The sequence below is a fragment of the Daphnia pulicaria genome, chromosome 4 (genome assembly GCF_021234035.1).
Source record: "Daphnia pulicaria isolate SC F1-1A chromosome 4, SC_F0-13Bv2, whole genome shotgun sequence".
Classification (NCBI taxonomy): domain Eukaryota; kingdom Metazoa; phylum Arthropoda; class Branchiopoda; order Diplostraca; family Daphniidae; genus Daphnia; species Daphnia pulicaria.
Window position 1 is genome coordinate 7,122,360 of NC_060916.1, and position 16,241 is coordinate 7,138,600.

Below are 16,241 nucleotides of genomic sequence, written 5' to 3' on the forward strand. Positions count from 1 at the left end.
TAAAAATACCCTAAATCGTGTTTTTCGGATTTCCTCGATTCTGATTGGTCGAGAAAATTCCCAATAAAGACTTTCGGGGAGCAGTGGCTTGTACCGACTTTAAAAAATCGACTTTTAGTCGACTCGAGTCGACTTTTTAGGTCGACCTGAATAATCGATTACGAGTCGAAAACGTCGACTTTGCAGTCGACTCTCTCGCAAAAGTCGAGTTTACAGTCTTTCATCTGTCATTTGAAATTTTTTTGTTATTTGGCTTAGAAACACCTGACATTCTTCATAAAAAAAATTACAGGTAATATTATTTAAGCTAGGAAAGTGGATTTTTGCTTTATTCATGTTTTTGTTTAAGCATCCACTATAATTTTTATTTGGACACGTCAAGCCTTGTATGTCAAATGGAATATCTTTTTAGAAAATGGCATTTATTCCTGATTCCAAGTCTGCTTTGTTAGATTGGTCTTGCTATAGTACTTAATTCTCGTGTTTTTATCTAGATTCCATATTACATGATACTACACCACACCTGGCCTGTGCTCTGTATCTAGAGTAGTCGAGTTCATCCGAAGTATTTGGAACCTCTATCTAGCCAATAGGTATATTACCCTTTATTACTAAACTTAACCTCATCTCTTAATTCACATATCACTTTTAGGGCAACAGTCTGCACTGGATATACACCACTGCTCGAGCATTTCACTGTGATAGGCCTAAGTCACAATTTCACTGTCAACTGTGAAACGTTCTTCAATTTCTCCCATTCGTGTAAGCCACTTCAGGTAATAATATTGAAATATGTTATGCCCAACCTGGCATGGGAACTAATCGCGTTTTTAAACACAGGCAGCGATTTCATTCCAACAGACTTTGGATTCTATAGTTGTGTCTGAAGGATTACTCAATTTCGGTTATGTCTTTGCGTTTCATGACATCATGAACCAAAATTCGAGTGATACTGCTGAAGGTTGTTTTTTTCTGAATTCATTTCATGCTCGATTAATTATTACACTATTTTTTCTGACAGGAAATCCAGTGGATGAGGAGGTCGTCATTTATTTTGATGAAAATGTAGCTTTAAACATCTCAGCCGAGGAAAACGAAAATCCATCACCAGACAGTGCAGATAATGAAGTAGCTGGCGTTGACACTGAATTACCTGGCGTTGAAAACGAAGAAGCTGGCGCTATGCGCCCTAAAACTCCAACCGGGCGTGAATCTAAGTCGACCATTTGGAAATATATGACTTTACTTCCCAGTGGTCGGATCGAATGCAATATTTGCAAGAAAGCATTCAATTATAACAATTCAACAACGTCTCACATGACGCACCTGAAACGAAAACATTTTTTTTAATCACACACTTTTCTGATTCTTCGCAATCTGTAGGAGTTCTCGGACTGGGAAACTCTGACAGCCAGCCATCGGTTGTCATCAGCAAAAAAAGGCAAAAGAATATATCACTCGAGCGTTAACAAGAATTATTACAGTCGACATGCGCCCACCTCACATGATGAAAGGATTGGGATTTATATCTGCTTTGAAAGAAATAGAGCCTAGCTATGTCGTACCTCATCCTACGACATTCACACGCACCTATGTACCGGAAGCTTATCAAGAGGCGAAGAAATAGGTGATGAGAAAGTTAGAAGATTCAATTCATTTGACTTTGTCAACGGATTTATGGACAGACAACTTCAGGAAAATTCCTTACATCACGATCGTCGCCCATTTCATATCTTCTAAGTGGAAGTGTGAACGATTTGCTTTGTTAACAAGAGCGTTTGTAAATGAACATACTGGCGAAAACATCAAACGAGATCTTCAATCTGCCGTAGAGGAATTCAACATCGCCAATATTGACGAGACGCCAACTATCGTTTGTGACCAAGGCTCCAATGTCCTTTTAGCTGCTAAATTGATGCGTTGGTATCAAATCAACTGTGCGGCTCACGTCTTTAATTTGATAATAGTCACTGATGGATTTAAACGAATTCCGGCCTTGATGCGAATGCTGAAGAAATGTCAAGAAATAGCATTATTTCTTCAATTCAAGTCTGCCCAAGTATCATCAGCACAAGAAGAGCTACGTTTCATTTTAGAAAATATGCCACCTGAATTTACCGATCATTGCTACTTTGAAGATCTTGATATGGACATGTCCACTAGTAGCGTAAAAAAGGATAACGTTACTCGTTGGAACTCCAAGTGTGTCATGATTGAATCTATTCTCGCAAACCGTGCGGTAATTCGACGGTTACTGTTGAAATACAACAAAATTGAACTTCTGCTATCTCATGGTGAGATCTACTTTTTGAAGCGCCTTCTGAAATGTTTAATGCCTTTCCGGAAATGCACCGAAATCTTACAGGGTGACAAATACCCAACGATTTCCCTTGTTCTGCCTATGCTTGAACTTTTGTCTCAGGAAGAAGATAATGAAGAAGATGGTGAAGAAGACCTCGATTTGGAGAGAGGAGAGCTTCTTTTGCTGAAGGCGGACTTACTCATTCTCAAAGAAAATATGAAAAGTTCAATTGAAAGAAGATTTCGACGAGCTGAAAATCCCGTTTACGTGCTAGCCACTTCGCTCGATATTCGCTGGAAAGGAACGAGCAGTTTTATAACAAATCCAGATGAATTTAAGACGGCCATTGAAAACTTTGATCGAGCTTTGAAGCAAAGAATGACAACAATGAGAACTACTACAAATCAACGAACCAAGTCAATCGTCAGGAGCATCCTCAGGAAAGTTTGTCGTCGGCGCAATCAGCTAGTTCTGTTTCTTCAAGAAATACGAAAAAATCGTCTAAAGTTGCCGCTTTGTTAGGTGGCCTTCTCGATTCTCGTTCGCTGCCTGTTGAAAATGATGCATTGAAAAAGGAAATTGCTTTGTACTTGTCAACTCCTTTAATTTCAAAAAATGATTTAGACTCCTTTGATTTGCTTAATTGGTGGAAAGTGCGCCAAGACCAATTTCCTCTTCTTTCTGTGGTGGCCCGTAAAGTGTTAGGTATTCCTGCCACGTGTGCCTGTTGCGAAAGAATTTTTAGCAAGGGTGGTAATATTGTGTCTTCTTTGCTTGCCAACATTTCACCACATAACGTGGATATGACTATCTTCATTGCCTTTAATACTCAAGGTCAAGTAATACCTAATTCTTTTCAGACTGTCAATGGAGATTAAATATTTTTATAAGTATGACTGCCTTTGATTACTTGACTAAAATCAAATTTGAATGAACTTCCATAAAATACAAGAAGAATGCAAGAATGAATTTTATTTCTTTTTTCTAAATGAGCCAACCTGATTTTGAAATATTTACAACCGTTGTTCTATCAATAAATCGCATGTTGCATGAATGTAAACAAAGAAAAATTCAAAAGTCGATTATTTTAGAAAGTCGACTTAAAGTCGCGACTTTTTTCCCAAAGTCGACTTGTACTCGATTATTTTTCAGAACAAAGTCGATTATACAAAATTTTTGGTACAAGTCACTGTCGGGGAGCCTCTCGATTGCAAAAAGTCGTCCGTAAAAAGGAGCTCTACGGCCTCCTTTCCAGGGACATAAGCACTGGGCTGTGACAGGAGATATTCAAAACCCGGGTCCACCAGCGACACCACCGAACGTCTTCTCCGTTTTGAAATATAATTAAAGGCTCTTCCCCACTGCTGCAGGATCACCTTTGCCACACTTTTAGCCTCGTTTTCCGCTTCATCTTCGCCGAGAGAACATATCTTGGTGTACAATTCAATAAGAGGCGGCGATATATCCATGATTTTTAGCTGCGTGAATATAAGCGCATCTTCAACCGCGCCAACCACCTTCGAACGATTGCTATCTTTAGCCCGACGCAACATAAAGCTATCGAGCTTCGGAAGCTTGATAGATAAAGATTTTTCCTCAAAATCAAATTCAAATCTCTTGGAAATCACCTTAGAATCTTCCGCCGATAGACCGTGCACCAGCCAATTACTAATTTCTTCCGTAATTTCTCGTGAAACGAAAGTTGGCTCATCGGAGCCACTGGTGGCATTAGACGGTCAAGCGCAACATGTCTGGGGAGCTCGGCTTGCATTAGACGGTCCAGCTTGATCTGCTTGCTCAGTGACTACCTCGACTTTTCGCTTTTTCTTCTGCGATGCTTTCGGTTTTTATTTTAATTTTTAACTAATATAACATTTTAACAGACAAGTCGTGAAGCTTCCAGTGCTTTGGTCCAGAGGACCACCATTCAGCTGTCAAGTACTCCTAATGCTGATTCGGCATTTAAGACAATCGAGTTACAACCTCCTTCTAGCCCATCACCAATTGAAGAGGAAAATGAAGAACAGCTCTCTATGGCATTTTCGATTCAGTATGAAGTAGTCTCATCAATCGAGCAGGATTCATTTCAATTCAGAAGGGGGAAAGTACCACCACCTCGTATAACTTCTGATTCCGACAGCAGCAGAAATGAAGCTCCTTCCAAGCGCCGCTTTGAAGAAACAGTCAGCGAAAACGCGGTCTTTTCAGCCGAATTCAGTAGTCAATTTGAAGAACCAGTCAGAGAAAACGCGGTCTTTTCAGCCGAATTCAGTAGTCACTTTGAAGAACCGGTCCGAGAAACTGCGGTCTTTTCAGCCGAACTCAGTAGCCGCTTTGAAGAACCGGTCCCAGTCCGAGAGGATTCTTATCAATTCAATGGAATGATCCAAGCAGCTTCCGATGATGAGGACTGGGAGGATATGGATATTGACCCGCTGTCTCCGCCGCCAAAATGGATTGTTTTGGAAAAAGCGTTAAGAAAGTAAGAGTCGTACTATATTACTTTATGATAATCGAATGTACTAATATTATGCTTTTTTTAAGGAACAGCAAAGCTCTTTTTGATAGCAAGGGTCATAAATATGGAATCAAACGGAAATCCCTTGATGGAAAGAAAATTACATGGAGATGTACAGTCCGTTGGGAGAAAGAAAACTGTCCAGGCATTGTTAAAGAAGAGAATGGGGTTTATCGAGAAACTATAAAACACACTTGCCAAAAGAAAAAAGACGTGCACGTACAGGCTAGAGTCTACTCAAAATGTAAGGAGGAGATACGGAAAAACCGACACGCAGTGCCCCGGAAAGTGTCTGAACCTGCACTACTTGAAGAGTTTCTGGACGACGAAGAAGCTGAACTGCCCAAATTGTCGAATTTAAATAGAGCGCTCTACAAGATCAAAGAAGCCACAAGACCAGCTAATCCAGCAGATCTGCATTTCGACATGAAGAGATACGTCCAAGCAATACCGAAACAATTTTTGAGAGGAGACATAAAAGTTAACACAAGAAACACGTTGGCACGTCATTTGATCTTCGCAACCGATAAGCAATTGAAACTCCTGAAAACTTTGAAAAAGTGGTTTGCTGACGGGACTTTTAAATGTACACCTTTCCCTTTTGTACAGCTGTTTAGTATTCATGGTTTCATTGAAAAGAAAGGCTTTAAGAAGCAGGTTCCTTTGTTGTATGTCATTATGTCACGCAGAACGGCTGAAGATTACAGTGCCGTGTTTGATCACATCCTTCAGTTGATCGGACATCCGGAAGCTATTGAATTTGTTGCAGACTTCGAGAAAGCAGTTTGGAAGACAGTACGTGCAAAACTTCCTTCGGTGACTATACGCGGATGTGGCTATCACTGGACTCAATCACTCTTTCGTTTCATCCAGCAAAATGGTCTACGACGAGCTTACAGAACCGACCAAGAAGTGAGAAATAAATGTAGGCAGCTGATGTCTCTACATTTGATGCCTCATGAGAAAATTGAAAAAAGATTTAAGTCAATCCAGCGTACGTGCCGAGGAAAAATGAAAAAGTTTTGTAGCTACATTGACCGCAATTGGATTAAGAGTAATACTTGGCCCCCAGTAAACTGGAGCGTGTTTAGACAAGATGACAGGACAAATAACGACGTCGAAGGCTGGCACAACAGAATCAACGAAGGAAAAAACGGCGCTTTCAACTTATTCCATCTCATCGATCAACTCCACTATGAAGCTACTCTAATTAGTCTCCAGGCCAAACTTATGGAACGCGGCGAAAACCTTAGAAGACGAAACAAGGCTTGCCAACAACTACAAGATGATCTTGTTGCTTTATGGGACCAGTACACCAACGATGATCTACCATCTAAGTTATTGCTGGAAAAAGTTGCCACCTTGTACGATATCTACAATAAGGCCGGCAATCATTTTCAAATTGTTGATGATTCTGAAAGCGATGTATCTTCAGATTAGATGTACTTTGAATTTCCGCTTTTTCCTTTTCTTTTTGAGTTTTGGCTCTAATAAAACTATTTATCAGCAATGTATCTTCAGATTAAATTTATTTTTATATTTGAGTTTTGGCTGTAATAAAGCAAAGTTTATTTGGTACTGATACTAAGATACTCATACTACGATCATTACACATAAATTTTTTATTACGGGCCGGAAAATCAGTTCCTTTCCGGACCATTTACACGCATTACCGGACCATAAAAAGCGGGCCGGAAATGTATGGGCCGGAAAGACGTGGGCCGGAACATCATGCAATCCTTCTGCGATGCTTTCGGTAACCAAGCCCGATCCGCTGGTCTGCGCTTAGGGGATTCAGCCTCCTCCTGCACTGACTCCTCATCACTAACGTCTTCTTCTAACACCTCAATAGCCTCCTCCTCATCTTCCTCTTTACGCTTATTCTTTCTCTGATCCACTCGATCCGCTCCCGGTTTCTCTACTACTTTTAATTTCTTCCCTCGATCTGCTCTTGGTTTCTCCAATCGATCTGTTCCAGGCTCTCTACTTGATCCTCGTGAATTTCCTGCTCGAAATCGCCTTGTCTATTCGAGAATTCCCCAAACTTCTCGTCCTGATAATAACGCATCTCATACCTTTCGTCCTGCTAATGATCAACGAATCTCACACTTGGACGACGGTCACGATATTCGAACTGGTCGCGTGGTTGAACATGGAACATTGGGCCAGCACCGTGCTGGTCCCAAAATGGGGCTCGATCTCTTTCCGCAAACACAAATTCGTCGTACGGACCACGAGGTCGCCTATCCCATTACTCAAATCTAGGCTCAAAATCACGATTTTCTTGATGTCTAACTCTATTCACGGCCCGTGGATCCCACGGATAACGCCCACCATAGTAATCACTTGGACCTGACATCCTTTCTGTTCAAGAGCTGAAAAAAGTCTGAAGATAGGGGGCGTGTACAGGTCTGAAGAGAAAGGTAGCGTACCGCACCTCTATTTTTTGTTTGGTCTTTGAAAAGCTGAAAATATAAAGTGTCTACACCCTTAGGGTCTAGCGAAATGAATTTCGAAACACAATTGAAATGATTGAACTGCTTGAAATGAAAAAATATAAATAACAAATTTATATATAATTATTTGTTCTATTTTGCATCATTGCCAAACATGGATGCATTTGTACTAACCACATTTTAGTTCTAGTTTCTAGTAAATGAATTTAGCAAGGTACTATACGAAAATAGTTTGAGGTATAATAGGTTTAAGGTGGAACCTTCTTTTTGGATAACTGGACTCCAATATGGACACATCCAGGTTGACTAGAGAAACAGATGAGGATAGAATTTATAACTCTGGGCTGTATTAAAGTATGGTGTACACATTTTTTATCATATTGGTAAGTCGACGCTCCTAGTCCTTGCCCTAGATTTGACGCTTAATGCATGAGCATCTTCTCAACTAAATGGAGTATTCAGATTTACATTGAACTTCAGAGTGTATTATATAGATTTCATAAGACTAAAAATGAATTTGAAAGGGGGGGGGATAACACAGGGCATTTAGAAATCACAAACCTTAGTTACCTCCATGTTAATGAAGACAGCAGCTTATACTTGTGCGGCTTTTTTAACTTTATAAGCTAGTAAAGTAATAATATATTCATACATCAAAGCATGTAGGGCGTGGCGCTAACTGCCATATAACTGAAATACTCCAACAGATTTAGCTAGATGCGGGGGGTTGAGCCAAACGACCGGAAAAGAGGATCAATTTTGTTACATTGTCCCGGATGAAATAGTAAAAAGGATGATCAGCAATAAATGGTGCAGGCGGATCCGGAGGAATTCCAAACGAAGAATACCCTAAGCCTACAAGAATGGAAACAAACTCTCATTGGTTAATAACTAGATGTATGTATACTATAATTAAATGCAAGATTGAATGTGAAAGTTTCACTAACTAATATCTACCGTACCAAATCTCGAAACTTAAAAGGAACACACGGATCCCAGAAGCTGGCTTAAACGAAACCGTTATGCTTAAAGCTCATCATTATGGTGGGTTGATGTTATTTCGGGAATGGCACGAATGAAAATTGGATCAACATATCGTACGAGGAAGATCCACACCCCGGAATCATTGTCTCGTAATAGCCACATGAAAGGGTGATCAGCGATAAAAGGATCCACTATCTGATCTTCCTCGAAATTCAATTATCTCTTCTTTCTACTGGTACTAACTATTTGCGAACCCAAACCAACGTAGAAAGCAAAGTGAACATGAGGCAACCAACCATACACAACAAACACGGTAATAACAACAAAGCGTACACTACAGGGATAGCGTTCAAAATTGCAGTGCAAAGCAATCTCTGCAACTTATCGAAATAATAATGATAAGAAGAAATTATCAAAACAAATCAAACACCTAGCCATTTTTTCTGCAGTATAAAACTAAAAATATAATGATTTTACTCGTCCAAGCTATTTAAAGTTAAGAAACTAACCTGTTGCAGCAGCAGCCTCACTTCCTTCTTCGTTGACGTCGATAAATGATTTGTGGAATATACTGGACACAAAAAGGCCTTTCTCTCCCGATATTCCAGAAAAGTCAGCAGCGTTTGCGTCAAACAAATCAGCTATTCCCATTTTGATTAAAATATCTTTCAGTTTAATATCAGCATCCAGCTTGAATTTTGGGATAGCCACATGAAGTTTAGCACTACGCATTTCTACATTGGAGTCGTCCAGAGAAGCCTCGTGCATTTTCAATTCCAATTCTATTATAGGTACTATCAAGTATATTTCATGTACGAAATACATTTATAGCAAATTAATAATTGTAAATTTTATTTGATTCTCCCTTTTTGTATTTTTGGACTGGGATTAAAATGGTAGTTTTAAATTGCTTTTAAAAACATGTTAAAAGTTTGGAACTGTACCCAATTCAGTTTAATTGAATACAGGAAACTGGACATATATTCAAATTCAAATTTTAATACTATTACCAATGCGCCGAGGCTCCTTGGAGAGTTTCCCGAAGGGCTTTTTTTATTTGTAATATATGGTTGTGTAGTAAATTTTTTTCGAAACCGCATCTTGGCTGTTGATATTGAATGCACGTTTGTTCAAAACGATTGGATTGATTTAATTGTAAGTTGTTTACTCGTTTGTAATGGAAATCGTCTGGAATCGTTTTGAATCGATATTTGCGGTTACAGTTGGTTGATATTTCGACGTTGAACGTGGTATGCAACTTGGAAGCTAAAATAATTTTAATGACGCACATATACCGGATTCAATTCTGTGTATTCCATTTCAGAGCATTACCTTTTCAACATTTTGTCTAAAAAAATCTCTTTAATCTTCATTTTTCATGGATATAACATGTTGAGTTGAGGGAAAAAAAATTTTTAAGCGTTCTTTTTTCATGAATACAACAAGATCGCTCACCGATGCGACGTCTTTTGCTACCATCGCCCCCCCCCCCCAACCAGCGAAGTAACTCTTGGGCGTCGAGAGTCTTCGGATTGAACTGGATATAAGACATGGACGATGGAAAAAATGGTATGAAAAAAACATAGGGAAGATATTTTTAAAATGTAAACCAACCTCGACATCCGTTACTCCAGTCGCTTTCAAACTGAGACGTCCTTCCCGACTTATAACAACAAAGCCTTTCAGTTTGATGGCAGACCCAGCCGGATGGCGACGGACATCGGCGGTAGCAGGACCCCAGAAAGTGATCGGAATCTAAAAAAAATAAAAAATAAAAAGGAAACGGAGACAATTTAGTATCGTAATTGCCAAACACGACACGAAGAAAAATTTTTTTTATAACCTGACTCTGTTGCAAACTAGGATCGACAAGTTGGGCCTCCAGATAGGCAGCGTCTCTTATAGTGCCATCATTGTTTTTTATTTCTTTGTTTTGCATGGCCCCAACAGATTTTAACACAACCAAAACATCTATAGAGAATGAAATAAGTGAGAATTTCGTTAAAATGTCAGCAAACGTAATATCATGTACTTACTGATCGAGGCTTCGACGTCTACAGTTCCGGAATCCAAATCAGAAAGAGGACGGAAATGGTCAACAGGAGCAACATAATCATTGTCGTCATATCAGATCTCGCCACTTGTCTAGCTATCTCAATTACTCATCAGTTCGCTAGTTAGCGACTTCGAGCAATTATTCAATTGCTGAACAAGTATCTCGACCTGGATCTATTATGGTGACTTCAATGCACTAGTTCATAAGAAAGAGACCTAACGGTCTTCATGCAATACGCATGCCACAGACGCTCCCGATATCGGGCGTCGGTAATATCGAGTAAACGTGGACTCCAGTACTGAATTCCAGTACTCTGCTAGCAAAATAGCCTAGGTTGGGACCCCCAAATGAGCAGCTTTCGATGCGACGCCTCGCATTGAGTGAGCCGAGTCCACACCCGCATCAGATAGAACCACTCTTAATCGAACGCGCTAAAGTTGAGCCGCCTACTGAGTTCCAAGGCGGACGCAGTCCCAACAGAAGCAATTTAGACTTTGATCCCGAACGAAATTGGTCAGAAACTGTTAAATAATCCCTCAATGTCTCCACCGGGCACGCGAGGGAAACGGGCTGCATTTTCTTTAGCGTGATGACCTGCAATGGCGAATTTCGCTAAGTCTTTCTTGGTTTTGACAAGCTAAACTTCGTTTGTCCTTCTTCCGTCACGATTGAATCTCTGTCGATATTGGCCAACTCCAATACTCTGCGCAAAGACGATAGCGCCAGCAGAATGACCAGCTTCTTTGACAGGTCCGGAAAAGATAAGCCACTGTTAGGGCCCAAAGAGATTAAATAGTCCACCACTGTACTAACATCCCAAAAACCTGAATATTTTGGGACTGGCGGTTTCTTTTTATAGGCTTCACTCATCAGCTTAACAATAAGCGGATGCTTGCCAATGTCGTAACCATCAATCTTGCCAAACGTTGAGAACAGCATGGAACGGGCAACATTTATGGTCCTAGATCTCATATTGTTGTTATTTGAATTACACGTTTGTTGTTACGTTAAAACGTGAAACTTGTCAAGTGTTTGGTTCCTAATTGTACTAGTCGGCCCAGTATTAATGCGGAGATTAAGTTCTTACAATTTCCCAAAAAACTTGAAAAAAGAAAAGTGTGATTCAAGGAATTAGGCCTTGAAAGCTGTAATTTCCATCCAGAAAGACGCCTACATGTCTGCGAGAAACATTTCGAGGTAACTATTTCTAAATGAAGACTGAGTACAATTTTGTCAATCATGTGTATCTTTAGTTAGAAAATGATTTGAAAGATTACGACAAATTTCAAAATGGTATTGGCTACATGAAACTCAAACCTGATGTAGTACTCATCGCAATATCCCAGAAGGTAAGAAATATTTAATGTTGTAATGAACAAATCACAAGTTTTCTGTAATCTATTTATTGATAGCTATTACTACAGAAGACAAATATCAAACTGGGTCGACCAATATGAATTACAATCCATGTCTGGTGAATCAGACCAAGGAGGTAACACATTGAAATGATTATGCATTAATGAATACAGTCTTAACTGTCATTGAAATTCATTGGTAGAATGACTGTCAGTAGCATGTCCAGTGGATATGGTAGTCTCACTAGCGAATCAAGATTATCTTGCAATTTGGAATGTGAAACTCTGTCAGATCCCATTGATGATGGTATTTCAGTTAGAATGGAATTTCTGTTACACCTTCGATGATTTAACATTTGTAAATAATGCAGGGGCAAGAGAATCAAGTTTAAATAACGAAAATTTTGGACTTCAAGAAAATAGAAATATTCCTGACATTTTTTTACATATAGCAACACAGACAGATCGTATGCGACCAGTGCATGGTTTACTATGGAAGAAAGCGACAAAAACGTAATATGCAAGAAAGCCTTTGTAAGAAGCAAAGCAGTGCAACACAATCCAATTGGCTGGGATATGAAAGATGCAGCAAGTAGTCCGTGGAAGGTTACGCCACAAAAAGAAAACAGTCCAATTCCTTAACAAACATCCACGCCACACTCATGGCACGTAACATCTACTCCAATAAGTGAGAAAAGAAAGGCATACAAAATGGAAGGTGGTCGTTTGGATACGTTTCCTTCATATTCTGAAGGGAGGATGAAAAGGAAGTGTACAAGGTCACTGAAATTTCAAGACACTTCGGACACCGAAAATCACCAAAATTTCGTGAAACATCAAGCTCAACTATTGGCAGTGACCTATCCTGGCGAGAAACCAGTACTTCAACCAACGCGTCCATACTTTGTACCTCGGATTTCAAACGGAAAAGTCTCATGCGCGTCCGACAGCTGATTGAAAGTAATCTGAAAACCTATCTAGGCATTGACGGTGACTGGCTTTCTGTTATTTCCCTACTCACTTCAAAGTTCAAAGTAAGAGGTAGTCTAACTTCATTGGATATTGCTTGCCTAGTCATAAGGAAAATTCGCTTGAATGAAACCTTTGCTGTCCTTGGACATGAATTTGGAATTTCTCTTAGTCAAGCATCCAGATATTTCAAATGCTTCTTGCCTTTTTTCGCGAATCACATGAAAGAACTAATTGCTTGGCCAAGTAAGGAAGCAATCCACAGAGCAATGCCTATTGGATTTCGAAAATCATTTAAGAAAGTAATGGCGATTGGCGATTGTTTAGAAATCAGCATCCAAAAGCCAAGTGACGCTTTCGAGCAGGCGTTAACTTGGTCTGATTACAAAAAAGCTAACGCAATCAACTATTATGTAGCTATCTCCCCAAATGGGTTGTTCATGTTCTGTTCTACTGGTTATGGAGGAAGAGGAACTGACGAATTAATTGTCTCTCATTGTGGTTTCTTAAATAAACTGGAAAAAGGTATGCACATCATGGTCGACAGGGGATTCAAGAAAATAGAAAGTATGGTTTTGGCAAAAGGTTGCGAAATTGTTCGTCCACCTAGTGTGTCCGATGGTAAGCAGCTTTCAAAAGAACAAGTGATAACTGGTAGGAAAATCGCCGGTGCACGAATTCATGTCGAGAGAGCCATTCGTCGAATTAGAGAATTTAAATTTCTTGCTTCACATGCTGGTATTCAACATTCCTTGATTCAATGTGCTGATGACGCTATTTCTATTGTGTGTGGACTCACCAACCTTCAAAGTTGTTTAACTAGATGTTGAACGTGGTATTGTCATTTCGCTAAATGTTGTTTCGTGTGCTTATTGATTTTCTGCATACTGATCTGATACAATACAGGTGTACTTCCAAAATCACATTTTTTTTATTCAAGAACAAAATTTCCAATAGCACTTTTCCAAAAATTGAGAGCTTTCACCATTAATGCTGTAATGTACTTTGGTTCATAATCGATAGGCAAAATTTTGACTTGTTTGTTTTTTTCGAATTCAGGACTGGCAACACAAAAAAAGGATTTTTTTCTACCGGACATGTGCATTTGCAACTGGACTTGGGCATTACATTTATGAGTTATTTTGCCAGATCTATCTATTAAATGGAAATAAGACTTGTCGTTGGAAGGGCATTTGATTTCTAACGTGTAATCAACAGTAATGGCATCTAGCGACGCACTGAAGATTGGGTATTTAGGGTGTGACATGATACCACAACGTAGAAAAGACATTTTAAGCTTTTGTGACACAACTTCAAGCACTTGTGACTCTAATCTTGTTTCTCTCGACATAGCTGCAGTCTCTCTCAATTTTGCGCCATGCATTATGTCCACTAATGATCCATTTACAGTTTTGCAGTGAGAAATAGCATACAAGTTGGATGCTGTTATACGAAGATACCTGTTTAGATGAAAAAAATTGTATAAAGCACACTGATAAAATAGTGGTAAAATTAAAGTTTGAATCACCTTAACCTGTTCCATAGAACACTATCTTTTTGTTCGGTTGTCAACTGTGAAGTTTAAATAAACTGATACAATATCTATGCAATTAACTGAGGACATTTATTTAAACTACTCCAAGTATGTCATACAATTTCTGTCTTACTATCTACTTACAGTCTGTTCGGGAGAGAGATTAAAGTAAGAGTGGAGATAAGAGCACTTTGACATAAGTCACCATGAAGAAGAGAGTAGACCAAACAGTCAAGAGAGGAGGTTGCCCTCTTGACTGCTAGATGGCGTAGTTTGCTATTCTTACACTTTCCCTCAAACACACATACATATGAAACAAGAAGTAGTATAAACGGGATAAGGGATTTTTAAAAAATCTTTCCCTCAAACATGACATTAGAATGGAGAGGATATGTGAGGAAAAATGAAGACAACCGATTATGACATGATTAACGAGTTTGCCATTATACACTTTCCCTCAAACACGGTATCAAAAAATAGACAAGGAGAAGGACTCGGAGACGAGAAAGAAAAAATTGCACAGCAAGATAGTGAAAAAAAAACGTTATTACTTTTTACCTACACCAATCTTTTCTCTGTTTTTCTCAAACGAAGTCCTTGGGAGGGGCTTGGTAAAGATATCGGCCAATTGGTTCTCAGATTTCACAAACAATACCTCGATGAGTCCGTCTTCGTCCATTTTGCGAACAAAATGATAACGGTTGTCAACATGTTTTGTCCGTGGATGGAATTCCGGGTTGCGAACTAGTCGCACAGCACTGATTGTCGCAGAAGAGCGGGACTTTGTAGTTAGTTCCAGTGAAGTCGTTGTGTAGGGTTCTCAGCCACACAGCTGTTTTTGTCGCTTCACTGGCCGACACGTATTCCACCTCGGTGGTGGTAGCGCAACACATTTATGTTTCTTACTGCTCCAGGCCACTGGCCCTCCATGAAAGAAGAAGATATTTACAGAGGTGGATGTCCGGTCATTGATATCGCCAGCAAAATCCGCGTCGCAGTATCCCATAATGACGTTCTCTTCATCGCCGCCAAGCAAATCAATCAAGTATACAAAGATTTGTTCTACGGCTTCCCAGTGTGAATTTGATTGAAAGTCCGGATTTTGACAGTGTTTCACTACTTGTCCAACAGCATAAGAGATATGTCTGGTCTGGTGTAGATTGCAAGATAGAGAAGGGCTCCTACCGCCTCTCCATACGGGAAATTGAACGAGTCTGATGCAAGCATGCACCGTTTCAGCCTTTTGGATGGGTCAGCAGGGATGAACTTAGGAGACAAATTTCCCATACAAAATCGGTCGATCAATTTCACTATCATGTGCTGCTGGCTTAGGTGGATTTTCTTGTTGATTAGGTCTCTCGTAATATCCGTGCCTAGAAAACGAGTGGGGGGAACAGATCGTCCTTAAAATTGCTCAAACAGCACATGCTTGGCAAGTGCATCCAGGGCTTCCGTTGTAGTTGCTGCCATAAACAGATCATCGACATGGGCAATTACAATTAAAATGAAAATTTGATCTCTGAGCACGTTGACACACTTATCTGCATTAGATTTCACCAAGTGCTTGCCTTTGTGTGAGAAGGTTCCAAGAACTCGGTCCAGCAGTTGATACCAAAGGCGGGGCGCTTGTTTAAGACCGTCAATTGATTTTTGCAGCTCGCATACCCATGATTCATTCCCTTTTTTAAGGAAGCCCTGAAGATGTTTCATGAAGATTTTCTTGTCCAGTTTTGAATATAAGAACGCCGTTTTGATGTCGATTTGTTTGGCATACAAACCGCGGGACGCAACCTCAGCGAGTATTGCTTTGACAGCTTCTTGATGAGCGACAGGAGAGAACACTTTGTCGTAGTCACGGCCAAATTGTTGATGTAAAATATGTGCGCAACCAGTTGACATTAAATAAATATGGCAAACCCTTCTCTCCTATCATTCTTGTGAGATTAATGCGCTTGGGTATAGGGATGCTGTTTAGCACCTCCTTTCTCTCTCTTCTCTCTCTGACAGCTTTGACAGCCATTGACGCTATCTCGTGCTCTTTGATTCTTAACTAGTGGTTTGTTTCTA

At 39.8% G+C, this 16,241-nt stretch overlaps 2 protein-coding genes and 1 long non-coding RNA gene across 3 annotated transcripts; 1 reads left to right on the forward strand and 2 right to left on the reverse strand.

The window, feature by feature from the left end:
• Window positions 1-7,739: 7,739 nt before the first annotated feature.
• Window positions 7,740-11,288, reverse strand: LOC124337662 (leukocyte elastase inhibitor A-like). The gene is made up of 6 exons (XM_046791702.1): window positions 11,130-11,288; window positions 11,019-11,085; window positions 10,104-10,231; window positions 9,871-10,015; window positions 8,770-9,054; window positions 7,740-8,131 (listed from the first exon to the last, which is right to left on the reverse strand). The coding sequence occupies exons 1-6, from the start codon at window positions 11,286-11,288 to the stop codon at window positions 7,986-7,988; spliced, it is 930 nt and encodes a 309-aa protein (XP_046647658.1). The 3' UTR covers window positions 7,740-7,985.
• Window positions 11,289-11,810, forward strand: LOC124335974. The gene is made up of 3 exons (XR_006916978.1): window positions 11,289-11,513; window positions 11,570-11,665; window positions 11,729-11,810. It is a non-coding gene; the product is annotated as an uncharacterized LOC124335974 (long non-coding RNA).
• Window positions 11,811-13,552: 1,742 nt separating this feature from the next.
• On the reverse strand, window positions 13,553-14,907 carry LOC124335973. The gene is made up of 3 exons (XM_046789479.1): window positions 14,319-14,907; window positions 14,169-14,212; window positions 13,553-14,100 (listed from the first exon to the last, which is right to left on the reverse strand). The coding sequence occupies exons 1-3, from the start codon at window positions 14,370-14,372 to the stop codon at window positions 13,572-13,574; spliced, it is 627 nt and encodes a 208-aa protein (XP_046645435.1). The 5' UTR covers window positions 14,373-14,907; the 3' UTR covers window positions 13,553-13,571.
• Window positions 14,908-16,241: the final 1,334 nt, after the last annotated feature.